At 47.8% G+C, this 17350-nt stretch overlaps 1 protein-coding gene across 1 annotated transcript in view; it reads right to left on the bottom strand.

Annotated features, from left to right (window-relative positions):
• Positions 1-17350, bottom strand: part of EPG5 (ectopic P-granules 5 autophagy tethering factor) — a 2517217-nt gene that overhangs the window by 107481 nt on the left and 2392386 nt on the right. Inside the window, exon 43 of the mRNA XM_069626898.1 lies at positions 8740-8854. Coding sequence (XP_069482999.1) covers positions 8740-8854 — 115 coding nt within the window. The remainder of the gene's footprint in view (positions 1-8739; positions 8855-17350) is intronic.

Below are 17350 nucleotides of genomic sequence, written 5' to 3' on the forward strand. Positions count from 1 at the left end.
TTTGATGAATGGGGGTCCAACTGGTTTGGTCCACATGGTACACCAGCCTGATTTGGTTTCCCTTGTGGTTTACCCTTATGTTGTTGTTTGTGGCCCTCTTTCGGATTGGAGGTATTAGATTTCTCTTTGTTGTCTTTCTTTGGTTGTTTCCCCTCATCCTTTTTCTGAGTAGCCCCAGATTCCTTGTGAGTAGCCCTGATGGCAACCCACAGGTCAGCAGCCTTAGCTAGTTTCTTTGGATCCATCTCCATAGAATCAGCCAAGTGCTGTCTGAGCGCAGGAGAGCAGACATCAAAAATAGACTCCAACATTACAAGATTTCTCATTCCGTCATAAGTGTTTACTCTGTAACCCTTAATCCAACCATCTAAGTTTTTCAAACAGTCACATACCAAGGTAGTAAAAGGGGTGCCATCCTGCTTTTTGAGGGTCCTAAACCTCTTAAGGTACTGGGAAGGGGTCTTCCCAAATCTAGCAATTAAAGCTAGCTTCACACACTCATAATCCATCCTATCCACCTCCCCCAACTCCATCACAACATCAGATGCAACAGTGGGCAGCCTAGAGAAGAGCCAGGGAAGCAATTAATTCCCTGTGAGATCTTGAATATCATGGTTAAACTCAAACATTGCCAACCAAGCCAAAATATCAAGCTTAACCTCATACATACCCACAATTTCTTTAGGCATACGGGGTCCCTTAGGACTGGAAGACCTAGAGGAGTCTGGGAGAGAAGCATTTTCAAGAGACAATCTTTTAATTTCTAGTTCATGATTCAACTCCATTTCTCTGAGTTTCAGTTCTTGATTTTTGTGTTCAGTTTGAGCATTTAAACGTTTGAATTCCAGTTCAAGCCTCATTTTCTCTAGAGCAATGAAATCAGGAATTAGTGTAGGACCTGTGGGGGTCCCAGTGGACAAGGGATGAGGTTGCTGAGCATCCAAGGACGCAGAGAGACCTACATTAGGAGATATATCTACTTCTTCCAATTCATCAGTAACAGATACATTATCATCATCAATACATTCCACATTTGCTAAGGAGTCAGGCATTTCAGACCCAGCCCTAGACCTGGACTCTTTACCAATTTTTCAATCAATTCTGACTTTTTGCCTTTGTCAGAGAGTTTCCTTTCTTTACACATGTTCCTTAAATAATCAGCAGTGTAACTCAGCAGGGTCTCCTGACTGTGGCTTACCATATCAGACATGATTAATATTGTTTATTAGTGATGTTAGCCTTGTGGTTAGTAATCCAAGGTAATAGCAGCACTCTAAGTGTAATTACTATACTTTGATCCTCACTGCTGTACACCAGTGTTAGGCAGAATTATATGCAGTACCCTTTGGGAACACCACACATAATTAAGACTACAAGTGACAGTACAATGTCACCTTTGGTACAAGCCTGTACTACACAGTTAAAGTGGTAGCAGTAGCAGAGCAGCCAGACTTATCTCAAGAGTAAGTGAGCAGTATCAAATAGTTACACAAAGGACAGCAATTACTATGATTCAGGCAAACACTGACTCAAGGTGTTCAAGTAAATGAATATACATTTATTTCACTCTTCAGTTATATAACATTACACTATTATAAGTAGTCTAAAAATCACACTCTTAATACACCACACCACTTCCCTTAAATTCCAGACGAGTTAAGCTCACAAAATGAAGTGGGAGCAAAATGGTACTCCAGCAATTTAAAAGGGAGGGAAAGTCAAAAGTTAACAGAAATGGATCCACACTAACAGTTAAGTACTTAGAGCAAGTGAACAAGAGAGACTACAATGGTAAAATCAGATAGAAAAGGCTTAGGGTCAAAGTCAATGGTTCAAAAGTCTTTTGCTCAAGATCATACAGTTCAGGGTAGTTCGCGGTAAAGTTTGTGGCACAGTATTCTGACGAGGTTGGTTGGTAGAAAAGTTAGTTCAAAGAGAAGACAAGCCCTCGGATTGGAGAAAGATTTCAAACACTTTCACCACGGCAACGCACAACCGTTTTTGCACAGTACCTTAAAACGGAGAGGGGGCTGTAGCTGAGGCAGACGTTCCTGGTAGTTCCTGCAGGCTCACGGTTCCTGAAGCGACTGCCGGACTAATCAGAAGTAGGAAGACTGGAGTGTCCTGCACTACCCAGGGAAGAAACCAGCAGCAGCGCCAAACAACGAATATAAGGTGCCCTCCTTAAAAACCAAGCAGGGTCCGACCTTCCTGGCTATCTGGCCCACTGTAGCTCTGTACAGCAAATTCGACCAGAGGAGGGGTCCTAGCTTGCAGTTTGGGTGAACTGGTTGGTACCACCAGCTCAAGGGAAGACGTTTCCTGGAGGATCTTCTCTGTCATCGGATTCTAGAGTTTCGGACTTGCAGCAGGGCTTCACCAGGCGGTTCAGTCGTTGTAGGGGTCCTCTTCTTCCAGTTCCTCATTGGCTCTTTCGTTCCAGTGGCGACTCTGCTCTTCCAGTCCCAGAGACTTGCTTTTTATGCAGTTTTCCCCCATTCATACAGCCTGGCTGTCAATCACACAGAAGGGGGGCTGGCCTGGAAGGCCAGTCCCCTTAGCCAATCAGATAGGAGTGCGACTTGGGTTACCAAGGGAACCCATGGCAGGGGTCCTAAAACCCCTCCCTCACATCCTGCCTACACAGACTCTCAGGCTCCTAAAGGAGGGCTTCTGTGTGGAAGCCAGCGAAAAAGCGATGAACAAAGGGACCAAACCTGGTTTGGCGCGCAGAGTAAAACACGAGAAAGACTTTAACAAAAAGAAATGGGGAATAAACCTGGCCGGAGCCAAAATAAAATGTATTTGGTCAAGCGTGTTTATGCTTGAGGCTAATATAATAGCCTAAAACATTACCACGTTTATATAAGATAATCGCAGTAGAAAATTTAGGGTAGATACCACTGCCACCAGCCAAGTCTTAATGTAAAGGGAGCGAAACAATGCCCCAAGAGGCACAGACAAAAAGGGATAAGAATGAACCCTTTCCAATACTCCATGGAAGATGGGGTGTACTGGGTCTGTAGTTTAAAGAGACTAAGGTAAAGTTAATGGCAACTTTACCCTTATCTGGGGGATTGTAGTCAGCCCCAGAAAATGGAGTCGGTGGGAAGTCTAAAAGACAACCCTGTGTCACTGCACTGAAGGTGCTGTGTAACACACATGAAAAATGTGGTTCCCTGGAGGAGGTAAGGCTCCAGTGCCCAAGATCACACAAAAAGTAGAAATACACATAGCAAAACACATGTAATAGTGGGAAAAAAGGCTAACATTCTTAGCAGGTGGAAAAAAAATCCTAGAAATCCAGCAAAGTTGCTGAGAGACTCAGTAGGTACGGGAAATCAACCATTTATGAGAATTCTCCCTAACAGCGGCCTCTGAGGGGCCGAGGCATGACAAAGGAGAAGACCGGACTGTCACAGGCGGACTCCCTGCCACCTACGCAAGATCCTTATGCGGCAGAGCCGGGCTGCCACGACCCTCCAGGGCGCCATCCTCCTCTAATCCCAGCGGACCGTGCTGGTTACTGCCAGGAAGCCGTGGCCTCGGAGGGTGCGAGGCGCGGCACAGAAGGGGACCAGGCAGACACAAACCACTGCCCATGAGAGATCCTGACTCGGCAGACCTGGCCTGCCACGAGCCTCCAGACCGCCATAGCGACGGCGCACAGAGGACACCCGCCCTCCCCTAACCTCCCGAAAGGTGGCGGATAACCTCCTGGACAGGCCCAGAGGGCGGCTACGACACACATTGACACCGGAGCAGACCAGTAGAACCAAAGCAGCTGCACACAAGTAAGGGGGGACACCCTGGGACCCGGGTGGGGGCGTGGCACCCTTGTGACAGCGCCTGCACATATGGGCAGGTGGAAGACTTGACCCCACGGAAGACAATGAAAGATGGAGACGCGGGGGGCCACAGAGTGAACAAGAGGAGCTCCTTAGCATAAAGAGAACATAGTTTTGGGAACACTTCCCTCTACCGACCTGAAAGCGGCCACTAACGGCGACCCCAAGCTCCCCTGGCACCATCACCGTGACCTGAGGGACACCACCCCGTGGGTTGGACCGCCGTCAGACCTGAATGGGGCGACATACACTCTGTAAGACTGCAGCACAGAACAAAATAGACAGATACACCATGTCTGTACCTGCGAAGGTCCCCACTGCAGCCGACTACGCTGGAAAGGGCACCCCAGCTAGCGAAATAGGTCAGGCACTTTGACTCATGGACATAATGACCGCCAAAGGGGAGTCAAGGACGTCAGCGGAAAAGGAAATCGATGGCCTGTCCTCCGAAGTCTCCTTCCTCCGCCAGGACTTACGGAACCTGACATCTGGTGTGGAGGAAACAGAACCGAGAATCGACGCCGAGGACACGGCCAAAAGAGTGGAGGAACGCCCAGTGCATGTAGAGAAAAAACTCGCCATCCTCGAGGCCAGAGCCGAAGACAGCGAAGGCCGATCCTGACGCAACAACCTTTAAATCCTTGAGCTCCCGGAACGGGAGGAAGGACCGTCAATGGAACTCTTCCTAGAAGACTGGCTGCCAGATCTAATGGCTCCCCAAAAGCTTTCAAAATTCTTCTCTATCGAAAGGGCGCATAGAGTCCCGACAGGCAGACCAGTGCCCGGAGCTCCCCCACAAACCTTAATCGCCAAACTCATGAATTACCGGGACCGGGACACAATTCTCCACATGGCACGCTCAAAAGACCCAATCACATGCAACGGGAACCGGATAGGATTTTTACCCCCGACTACACAAGAGAGGTCCAAAAGGCCTGCCAGTCCTACGACTCCATTAAGTAGAAGCTGGCAGCACTGAACATTAAATATGCGCTTTTCTTCCCGGCCACTCTCAAGCTGTACCACAAAAACACTGTCCACGTGTTTTAAAACCCGAAAGAAGCATGGGACTGGTTTGAAACCCAGGTTCTATCCTCCCCAGGATCCAGAGACCACACACCGAGAAAGGAGAATGGCTGCATCACCCCGAATCGGGGACAAACACCCATCCCATGGACCGCAAGACCCTCTTGAATATCAACCGAATTCAACACATTAATGGGAAAAAAACTGGTCAGTTATCTTTGCTGACCTGGAACGTGAACGGCCTAGGATCAAGCATCAAACGGAAGTTAGTATTGCAGTACCTTAACAAACACTCCCCGCACGTGTCCTTTCTCATGGAGACCCACCTGGCTGGGACAGAATGCAGGTTTTTTTCAGGAGATCCAACTACCCGCAGTCATACCAGGCAGTATTCTCAAGGGGCGCTAGGGACACAATGATACTCTTCCACAAGCGCATCCCCTTCCAGGTAAAAAAAGTCAGAACCGACCCTGGCGGCCATTACGTAGCCATGATGGGTGAACTGTGGGGAGAACGGTGGGGCCTCATTGCAGCATACGCACCCCCCCCCTGCACTCACAAATGACCTCCTTCACAACCTACAACTGATATTACAGAAGAAGGGTGCGGATGTATGGGCCCTGGAAGGTGATTTTAACCAAGTAATGGAGGTCGCCAGAGATAGATCACACAGGGGTGCCACAAATCGGGCGGGCCCGACTGCACTCTACAGATTTACTGACTCCACTGGGCTATTGGACACTTGGAGGGCTCTACACACGAATGAGTTTGGGTTCTCATTCTATTCCCATGTGTATAAAACAATGTCTAGAATCGACTACATCCTCATGACCCGGAACACGTCCCACAGACTCATGTCCGCGGCCCTCCTGGCCAGAGGGATCTCAGACCACTCCCCCCTACTGGTGACACTAAAGAGCAAAGGCGGAGGGACAGGTTTCTGAACGGGAGCCACAATTTTTGGAATTAGGCACTGAGGCATCACAAGAGGCCCTGGAAACAGCACAAGAGACCCTAAGAAACTTGGCCCTAGACAACGCTCGGACCGCCCACTGGTCTATCCGGAGCCAGATCTATGAACGCGGGGACAAGGCGGGAAAAGCGCTGGCCTGGCTGGAAAGGCGGGAACAACGCAAGGGGTATGTCCAAGCAATTCGAACACCGAACGGGGACCTGCTGACGGAGGATTCCAACATAGCGGAAGCCTTTGCTAATTATTATGAGCACCTCTATTCCCCCACGTGTGGGAGCCCCGAGACTGATCACTCGAATTTCCTCGATACGATTAACTCCCGCGCCTCACCACACAACAGAGGGAAGCACTTGACCTCGAGTTGAAGGAAGATGAATTACAATCCGCGCTCACACAACTCCAAACTGGGAAAACTCTGGGACCTAACAGTTTCCCAGTGGAAACTTGGAAACACCTCAGTGGTTCATTAATTACACATATCCACCGTATATTCCTCTGGAGCAAAGAATTAGGCACCATCCCCCCGGACCTTAGGGAAACCTGTATTGTGGTGCTGCCTAAGCCGTGACAGCCCCCAGAGCAGTGTGTCTCATATAGGCCCATCATTGATAAACGGGGAGGCCAAAATCCTTCCCCAAGCCCCAGCCAACAGGCTACTAGGAACGAGTGAGTCTCTGTTCCATCCCGACCAGTGCGGATTCATGCCTAATAAGTCCCACCCGTATGAATTTACGCAGACTCCAATTTGCCCTGGACCGTGCCCCAGAGATACCTGACCCGCTAGCCCTACTACCTGTCGATTACAAGAAAGCATTTGATTCGGTGGGGTGGGAAGCTCTGTGGGACATCTTAGAACGAATGAACTTTGGGCATGGCTTCATTTCCTGCACCAAGCTCTTATATGAATCTCCCATTGCAAAAGTTAGGGTGAATGGCAGGCAGTCAGGGTCATTTCCGCTGAGGCGCGGGACTAGACAGGGCTGCCCCTTCTCTCCCCTGTTGTTCCTCCTCGCAATAGAACCACTTGTGATCAGGCTCTGTGCGGACGGCGACTGGTCGGGGTTCACTTGGCCGGGGGGAGGGGAAGAACAGGTCTCGCTCTATGCCGATCTCCTGATTTACCTGAGTAGACCTGTGGCCTCATGCCCTGTCGTGTCTCAAATCCTTACGGACTACCAACGGTTTTCCGGCCTTAGGGTGAACGCCCAGAAAACAGTATTCTTTCCAATCCAAAGGGGAGCGAATACGATCCCTGACCCCTGTCCATACCCGGTTTCCGTCCGTGGTTTCACGTACTTAGGCATACGAATTCATACTGAACATGCAACCTGTCCTCGACAGGCTTTTCGCAAACCTTTCCCATTGGCAATATACCACTGTCCTTAATGGGGAGGGCCGCATTATTTAAGATGATGTCACTTCTGAGAATACTATATGTTCTACAGAATGCCCCACTGCCCATCCCCCCCTGGAATCTTCGCATCAATAGACAAACACATACGGACTCTTCTATGGGGGGGGGGGGAACAACCTAGAATTGCCCTTACAACACTGCAACGTTCAATTTGGGAGGGAGGTATAGGACTACCATGCATCCGCACATATTACCTAGCAGTGCAGACTAGGGTGGTAAATGATTGGCTACATGGCGACAGCGCACTCACCCACATCAGCACGGAACTGTCCGCCATGCACCGGTTTTCCCCCGTCCAGGTCCTGTAGGACTCCCTGGACGGAATGGCCAAAACTCTTAGGGAGCACTTTGACTTGGGACCTGATGACCGCTTTAGATATACACAACTTGTTCATGCTATGAATGCACAGTTCCCGGACCTGGGGGAAATCCCGCCTTGCTCCCCTCTGGAAACCAATTTCCTCGTGGAGCGTATCCCCTCCAGGGTCACCTCCACGCTATATCAGGCCCTTAACTCCTTTGGCACCAAAGAACTCACCACTCTGAAAGAGTAATGGAAAAGGGACATAGACAAGCTGGAACAGGAGGAATGGGTGGAAGCTCTGATGTTCCCTCGTGAGATAGGCATAGATGCAAAACTAAGCCTGATCCAGCTCAGGAAGTTGCACCGATCCTATTATTCCCGCACCACGATGACTAGATGGAGTGGGGCGGACGCAGAGGTCTGCCTTCGATGCAAGTGCGCAAGGGGCACCTTCGTTCACACAATTTGGGATTGCACTGTGGTATAGACTTTCTGGGTGGGTTGCACGGGCACAGTCTCTGCGACGGTGGGATTCCAAATACCACTAGACCCTAAGTTGTTACTGCTTGGGATATGGGGAGAACTGGGCCTCACTAAGCATGAAAAACTGTTCACAGCTGTGGCACTGGGGGCGGGCAAGAGACTAACCCAATGGTCTAATGAAGTTACCAAGTACGCCTCCCTGGAGCGACGAATCTATACAGCAAGAGGCTGTCCACGCAAGTTTCAAAAGGTGTGGGGAAAATGGATGGACGCTCAGTGAGACCCCCCTCCCTCTCACTCCTTCCCCTCTCTTGACCCCCCCCTGCCCCCACCCTTCCCTCCCTCCACCGCCCCGCGGTAGCCCTTCGCCCACACGCTACAAAATGATTGTAAGCATTACTGATTTAACTGCCTTCTGCTCACCTTTATCTGTATGTTTCATGCCCTTTGGGATCCAGTCTACACCTGGAGAATATTTCACAAGAAGTGATATCTAAGGGTGGAAGGTATCCATTCAAAATATAGGACAGTCTGCCTTTTGTTTGTCAATCTAAATGCTGCAGAGTGAGTTATTAACGGTCCTACTGTGTGCTTCTATTTTATTTTAATATACCTGTATGCAAGTTTGTCTGGTATTCATTTGTACTGTTCCTGGCAGTAAAGCAAACATCAAATAATACATAAAGAATACCTGCTGAGCTTTTGGTGACAACTGTAATGCAGAACTGGGCGTTAGGCGAACTTGCTTCTCTCCGGGAACCTGAACCAGAAGGTATGCAGACATGCTGCGTGCGACCACTCGAAACCTTGCAGAATTGATAACAAAATACACATGTGAACGTCACTTATTGAATTCCAAGAATTCTTATGCAGTCAAGAAAACATGGGCAGTATTACTGACACATTTAATGAATGAGACAACTCTGAGTGACTAATAGAGGAACAAGTTACTAACCTTTTGTAAATGTCTTTCATATAATGGTCGCCTCCGTTCTTATCTGTTGAAATATTTCCATGCACAAATTGGACTCAAAGGCTTTTTCTTAGCCACTAAGGTGTTTATAGTAGTGCCACACGGACTCTGTACATAGTGTGATGAAGTCCAGGCACTGCCATGCTGATCAAGAGGGAGCAGCGGAAGAAAAGGGTTGCAACGGAGCGGAGGTGAAAATGGGGGCTGGGTACCCCATCCTGTTCTACGATGTAGGGCTCGGATGTGGTCAACAGAGGAACCCAGGTTACCCAGTCCATCACCAGCCTTAGAATAATGACCATGTCACTAAGCTTAAGACGACACAGACACGAGAAGTCAGAAGAACCCTGTGAGTGATCCAGGAGAAGGCATACCGGATACCAGGATAAAACAAGCAGGAGAAATGCCAATCTTTTAGGCGTTTGTAGTTGTTTATTGCATTTTACATTTAGCACGGAGGGAAGGAATGGCCGCGGAGGGAAGAAGAAATGATAGTACGTGAGGGAATGAAGGACAATGCCGCGGAGGTGAGGGATGCACTGTAGGGGGAGGAATAAGAAATAAATGGCAACGAGAGGGAGAATTAAAAAATCCAATCAATGAAAGCTGGGCCAGCAACCGTACACAGGAGTACTGTACAACATTTGAAGGAAGGAGTGGCAGGGCAAATGGGGGGGAAGCTACAGCACAGCGGGGGAGAAGGAGTGACAGCGCAAATGGGGGACGAGTGACAGCGCAAGGGGGGGAAGGAGCGACATTGCAATGGGGGTGGGGGGAGCTTGTATCAGCCACTGTCCAAGTGCCATGCCATGGTCTTTTAGGGAAAAGTGGATCACAGGACTTGCGTATATATATTTCAGCTAATTACTATTTTCTCTTAAAAATCTGCTAACAACATCGCATCTCATTCGTGTTTGCTGTTGTGTCTTCAAGTCTCTAAAATATTATATCCCATTATAGTTTGCTGTTATGTTTTTGTATTCATTTGGCATGTTTTAAAGGATTCCCAATGTACTGATAGTGGTTCTGCGTGCAAATGTTTACCTACCAGATTCTGGAAAGCTGGTAGAATACCAGAGAAAATGGTCCCCACCACAGACAGGTTGCATATTACAACCAGATATCGAATCTCTGCTTGTGTCAATTTGTTTCGATATCTCTACCTTCTCCTTATATGTGTCTGTGCCCTGCTGTGTGTCTCTGAGCTTCTATATTCTCTACTTGGAATCCCCCACCCACCGCTGATTTTGATTCGAATGAGATGTTTAAAGTTGCTGTCTGTTGCTAATGAAAACAAGGTGATTTATTTATTTTAAACAACCATTGTTTTAGTTATTAATCTTCAAATACTGTTTACATTATCATGCTTTGCCCTAAGATAGACAACATTTTATTTACCTTAGAAAATCAGCTTGAATCAGCTACACTGCATTACGTTGAAAGTTATGTAATTTAATAACGTGATTCCGAGGTTTAACATAGTTTATTCTTCAGTAGGCCGTAAGTGTGCATTGGAGTAATTCAAAATGGTGCTTTTTTTGTTTTTACTTTAAGTTCCCTTCAGAGTTTGAAAACAACTCCTCTTCTGTGAAATCCAATCTACTCATAGGGTAGGCTAAAGGCTAGGGAACTTCTGTTCTAAAGTCAGTGTCATGAATGTATAATTTCATGATTCTAAACGCTATGGTAGTACTGGTTGGCATAGCATTGCGTAGAACAAAGTGATATAGTGTGTGGCTGTAATGATTGACCACTGGCCTGCAGGAGTACAAGGATGAGTAGAGGCTAAAGCGCCTACTCGTATGCCTCTCAATTCGCATGCTTTGTGCGGATGTCACCCACTATGGAATTAACTCAAATACCTGCCAAGCTCCTAACCATCCACTCGTTTTAATGGGCTTGTGCAAGCCAAAAACAAAATTCTCCTTGTTCAGGCGTGTACTCAGCGCTGAAATACTTGTGTATAGGCGTGTTATAAATGTCATATCCTATCATATATCATAGGTCTAAAAAAACAAGAGTTAACCCAATCACAAAAGTATAACAGGCACAGTTAAGAGATCTGCCTCCTTCGCCTTTTGTAGTAATGTGGGCCGAGGGACGGCTCTAATCTTGAGGGATGTGGATGTGATTCAGTAGCAACCCAAACAGTAAGCAAACTAAGGGTACAGATGGAGGAGACCGACAAACAGGTGGCATAGTGATTGCTGTATACATTTATTATGCAAGAAAATAAAGAGAAAACCTTACTTTCCCTATCTCTAAGAGGGGTTTCTCTCCCTCAACTTAAATACTAACAGGTTGTCAGAATGTTCTTAGAATTTACAGGGTCCACAGTCCTGTGTCAAAAATCCTTATCTCTGTCCATTACACTTATAACTAAACTAAAGGTTGCGCCTATATTCTCGATCGAGGAAAATAACACCCTTCTCCTGGACTGGGTATCACAGTTACTGGTTGTGATTTTCCTTGCAGGTTCTTTACCAGGGGCAATGACTCCCTTCCCCTGGTCCCAGTACTTCACAAATAAAGGGCATCCAATTCTATAATACTCTTGTTATTAGAAAGTCCTCAGTTTCTTCACTCCAGGGGGAATTACTCTCTTCCTCTGGATCAAATGTTCCAAGCACAATACTTGTCCTGCCAGGGGGAATGACTCCCCTCCCCAGGCCTCTTGGTTTGGTATCTGGCTTTCACTGTTTCACACACAACACCAGTGGGAATTACTCCCTTCCCTTCGCTGAAGTTTCTGTGGTCAGCTTTCTCAATTGTCAAGAGAATTAATCTGTTCTCTTGACTGTGGCTTTTCTGTATCCTGGGGTGACCCCCTTCCCCAGGATTCTCGGTCCTTTGTTTGCATATGTAGTACTACCCGGAGAATGACTCCTGTAATATTGGTTTCAGTCAGTTTCACAGTCAACTGTTTCGTCCCCAGGCCTTTCAGGCTTGTACTGGTTTTCCAAATTATCAACAGGAGAATGGCTCCCTCCTCCGGATGTCTTGCTCACAGTTCACTATATCCAAGGGCAATGGCTCCCTTCCCTTGGTCTTCCTTTTCAACACCTTTCACAGTTCACTATACCCAAGGGAAATGGCTTCCTGCCCTTGGTCTTCCTTTTCAACAACTTTCACACTTCGGGTTGCAGCTCTTCTTTGCAATGGCCCACTTGGTTCACTTCCCTGCCAAGTACTGCCATGAGGAAGATGGCTTGTACTGCTTTTTGGCTTTGGTTCCAGGTTGCACTTCCAGCTCTTCTTTGGTTTGGCCTACCTAGTTCACTTCCCTGCCAGGTACTGCTACAAGGAAGAATTGTGTCTTTCTCAGAGTAGGGGTCCCAAACCTGTGTTTCACTTTCACCTCATCTTTGATTCGGCCCACTTGGTTTACTTCCCTGCCAGGTACAGGAAGGTGACTCTTGTCATTCTCACAGTAGGGGTTCCAGACCTGTGTTTCACATTAATTCCCTTAAGGGCACATATGCTTGTCCCTCCTGAACCAGGAGTCACCCCACGGTAGCCAGGACCCGCTCGTGCCCCCAACTGCCACTCGTGCCCCCACTGGCCGGCTCGCTCTCTCCTGTACCTTCTGCGATCTTCCTGAGGGGCTCCAGTCTCTCCAAGGGTCTGCACTCACCTGATTCAGGTCTTTACTGGCTTCCAACGACGTCCTGGTAACTGCAGCAGCACCGCGGCTCTCTGCGGTCAGCACACTGGTTATGGACTGCACAGTCCGCCTCTGCCCTGAGTTTGTGCTACTGCCTTGCCAGCCTCGTGGGTCTGCTGCTGCTTGACCCGATAGACGCTCCTTCTGCTCGGTCAGTCTCCCGGTCTCCTGCCGTACGGATCTCCTACTCTGCGCAGCTGTTGCTCCAGGGAGGGCTTGACCTATAGGTAAGTCCCTTCTCACCTTTTATTCTCTGCTTTGGTCATTCCTCCGCAGAACACTAGACCGGTTCTGCCATGAGTGGTTCTTCATGGCTCTGTACTTCTTCTTCGTCGTCCCAGTACCCAACTTGTCTACCTGACAGAAGTACATGCACATGGTGTCCAAGAAGAGGTTAGGAGTAGACAGAGGGGTCCTAGTGTATGGGGGTGTGCTGGAGTGACCAGTTGTGCACTCTAGATTGCCGTCCCTAATCCCAGAGGAAGTGTCCCTCCCCATGAGATCCTCCCGCTGTGTACCACCCCCAAGACGTCTGTCGGGTAGCAGCTTCACCACCCTGGCCTCATGGGAAAGGGGGTCCGCCCTGGGGGAAAGTGACGACATCTACTGATGTGTCAAAGTAATAACAGTAAAAAATCAAGGGAATGGCCAACCAATGTTCTATAAAAAAAAGGAGAAATGACTTACCTGTAATTTTCTTTATACAGATTCTTCTACCGTAGATTCCTCATCTTATAGATATCACTTCCAAGCGACAGCTGAAAGGAAACATTTCAACAAGGGGCATAGTATGACTTGGCGCGACTCCCCTAGACTCGGCGGCACCACTCCTCGACTCTAGACGGAACGTCGGCAGTACATATAATGTGTCACTATGCCTCGTACCTCAGTTCCCCACACCCACACCCTGAGCTCAGCAGCCACGGCTTAGGGGAAGCCAATAAATTCGTTTTTATTATGAGGAACAGCCACGTATTGTGAACCACAGGCTGACAGTACCCAATCTACAGTAAAGTACAGAAACGCGCATAACATTCTAACATCACAACCTTAAGTTGTCCCACTAGCGGAGAGAAACCATAAATAGCAACAAGCCAATTTCCTAGCGGGGTAGGATGGAAGAGTGTCTAGAAATCTGTGGGAGAAGAATCCATAGAAATAACATTACTGGTAAGTCATTTCTCCATCAATGGATTGCATTCTCCCGCAGATTCCTCATATGTTAGAATCTCAAAGCAGTGCGGCATATGGAGGCCGTAATTAAAGTCTCAAATGAGAAAGCTCTGCAACACTGCTCTTCTAAATCGGCCATCAGTGCTACGTCCAGAGAGTAGTGTTTTGTGAACATGTGGAGCGATGACCAAGTTGCTGCCCGACAGATCTCCTTTACCGGCACACCCCTTTATAGTGCCGTGGACGTAGCCCCACACCACTGGTGGAATGTGTTCTGATCCCAGACAGCAATTCCATACTCGCCTTTTGGTAGCATTTTGCAATGCAGTGAATTATACAATGTGAAATCGCCTGCTTAGTCACTGCCAAGCCTTTCCTGGATTGGGAGAAGGCTACGAACAGTTCTTCATAGCATCTAAAGCCTGCTGTCTTAACCACATAATAGTTGAGCGCCATTTCCGTGTCTAGCCTGTGCAGCCTTTCCTCATCCTTAGAAGGTGGAGGGTAGAAAACCGGCAGGTCAATGCTATGAGAGACGTGAAAGTCTGATACCCCCTTAGGAAGAAATTTGGGTCGGACTTTAAGCAACGCCTTCCCTTTGAAAAAACACTGCAATGGCAGTTAATGGGAGATTGCTTACACGCCTTGCTGATGTGAGTACACCAGGAAAGGTGTCTTAAGGGTGAGAAATCTACTTGAAGAATGCTTTGGCTCAAATGGAGCCGCCATCAAAAAGGCAAGCATCAAATTGAGGTCCCAATCCACAGCCACAAATGTTGAAGGTGCAAACCTATTTATTTCTTATTTATTCAGTTATTCAAATGTGTAGAGTGCGCAGCAGCCCGGAGGCATTGTGGCGCATGTTACAGACAAAATGCTTAGTTATAGGCAAATGAACAGGGGACAAACAGATCAGTTACATGCATACAGGTTTGTGGGGAAAAAAATCATGCAGACGGTTAGATTAAAGAACAAGTTACTTACCAACTGTAACGTTCTTTCGACTGGATGTTCCTCTCACGTATTCCTCATTTTAGAAATATTCGCCAGCTTGCTGCTTCTTTCGGAAAAACATTTCGCCAGAGGGCGCTTTTCTCGAGGCCGTGTAGCTTGGTCACTCACAGGCCGCCGTCAACGTCATCCGTCGTATAAAGGGCTTGAGCTGCGCCCGTTGGTTCAGTTCTGTTTTTTCGATGTTAAAGGTTGCATCAGTTGTATTTTGTGCCGGCAGATGTCAGGCTCTTAAGGAAGTACAAGTGCAAAAAAGTGTAAAAACTATACGGACGGGTAGGTTGGGAGGGTCGATGAGGAATACGTGGGAGGAACGAACATCCAGTCAAAAGAACGTTACAATTGGTAAGTAACTTGTTCTTCGAATGGATTGTGTCCTCCTACGTATTCCTCATTTTATGCACTGAATGAAGGACGGCTTTTGCAAAAACGCCTCCTTGGAAAGAGGTAGTGTCTAAACAAGAATGTTTTGCAAAAGTGTGCATTGATGACCAAGTGGCCGCAGCACAAATGTCCTGCACTGGGACACCCCCCTGAAGAGCCGTGGAAGTTGCTATGCCCCTGGTTGAATGAGCCCTTAAACCATCTGGATGCTCCTTCCCAGCCAATTTGTAACATTAAGATATTGCTAAGATAATCCATCTGGATAAGGTTTGTTTGGCCACAATAAATCCCAACTTGTGTCCAGTGTAACCGACAAACAACTGATCTGTTTGTCTAAATCTTTCCAGTCTAGATATGTAGAAACTGAGAGCCCTTTTAGGGTCTAGTCTGTGGAATCTTTCCTCCTCTTTACTAGCATGCGGAGGAGGAAAAACGGATGGTAAAGTGATCTTCTGTGACAGATAGAAATCTGAAACAATTTTAGGTAGGAAGAAAAGCTTGACCTTTAAAACAACTATCCTTGTGGATAATCGCGTGAGGAGGCTTACAAGAGAGCACCTGCAACTCACTCACCCTGCGGGCTGAAGTTAGAGCCACTAGTAAAACAGTTTTTAAAGTTAGGAGCCTTAAAGGACAAAGCTCGAAAGGGGCACCCATAAGAAACTTTAAAACTAAATTTAAATCACAAATGGGAACTTGGAAAGGTGTAGGAGGGAACACATTTGTTAAACCTTTAAGAAATTAGATAACTAAAGGCATTTTGAAATATGAAACTTCTAAGGAGCGCTTGAAGATGGATAGCGCTGCCAAATATCCTTTAATAGTTCCAATTTAGAGCCCCGAGTTGGCTAAATGTAATAGAAAGGAAACCACCATGAGAGTGGTACATTGAAAAGGATCCACATTCTTCTCCCTGCACCAGTTACTGAATTTCTTCCAACGACACCGGTATAAGGATTTTGTTGCTGGCCTTCTGGCCGAAAGCAAAATCTCCATAAGGTCATCCGGGAGGTCCAAATCCTTATATCTCAACCTCTCAGAAGCCAAGCGTGAAGGTTGAGTGTCGCCAAGCGTGAAGGTTGAGTGTCTTGACCTCTGGATGGAGAACCCCGCCCTTTCTCTTGCGAGAGAAGATCCTCTCTTTGTGGAAGACGTATTGGAGGGCAGATGGACTTGTCCAGAAGGTCCGGGTACCTCGTTCTCCTGGCCCAATCCGGGGCAATGAGGATCATGGTTTTCCTGAACTTTCTCAACCTCCTGATTACTTGAGGAATCACGGGGACTGGAGGAAACACGTAAAGGAGTGGAAATACCCAGTCCACTACAAACGCGTCCCCTAGAGATCCTTCAGCAATACAGTTCGCACTTCCGGTTGGCACCAGTCGCTAACAGATCCACTTGAGGGGTTCCCCAAAGGGCGAAGATCTCTTGAAGGACTTCCTGAGCTAGCTCCAACTCGTGGGAGACTGTGCTCTGCCTGCTCAGAACGTCTGCCGCCGTGTTCAGCTCTCCGGCTAGGTGAACTGCCGATAGAGAGATTCCTTCCTGCATTGCCCAGAACCAGAGCTGCATCGCCTCTCTGCACAGGGTGAGTGATCCTACGCCTCCTCTTTTGTTGAGGTAGTACATGGCCACTGTGTTGTCTGTCATTATCAGGACATTCTTTCTCAGGGCAGGAAGGCCTTCAGCGCTAGTAGGATTGCCCTCAGCTCCAAAAGGTTGATGTGTAGTTTGGACTCCGATGGAGACCAACGACTGCCGATTGTCAGATCGTTGGTGTGGGCCCCCCCACCCTGTGAGTGAGGCATCCGTCACTACAGTTATCTCCGGCCATGGTTGCCAAAAAGGTTTCCCTCTGAGGATATTCTCCTTGCAAGCCCACCATAGGAGATCTTGAGCCACCTTCGATGGGACTTGTAAAAGATCTGACATCTCCCCCGAAAACTGGGACCATTGCATCCTGAGGGCCCACTGCAAGGATCTCATCCTCAGTCAAGCCTCTGGCACTAGAAAAATGCAGGATGCCATGAGGCCTAGCAACCCTAGGAAGTCGAACGCCGGTATATGTTGGGCATTCTGAAATTTCGTTACCATCTG

This window comes from Ambystoma mexicanum, chromosome 6p (genome assembly GCF_040938575.1).
Source record: "Ambystoma mexicanum isolate Mex_15411 chromosome 6p, UKY_AmexF1_1, whole genome shotgun sequence".
Classification (NCBI taxonomy): domain Eukaryota; kingdom Metazoa; phylum Chordata; class Amphibia; order Caudata; family Ambystomatidae; genus Ambystoma; species Ambystoma mexicanum.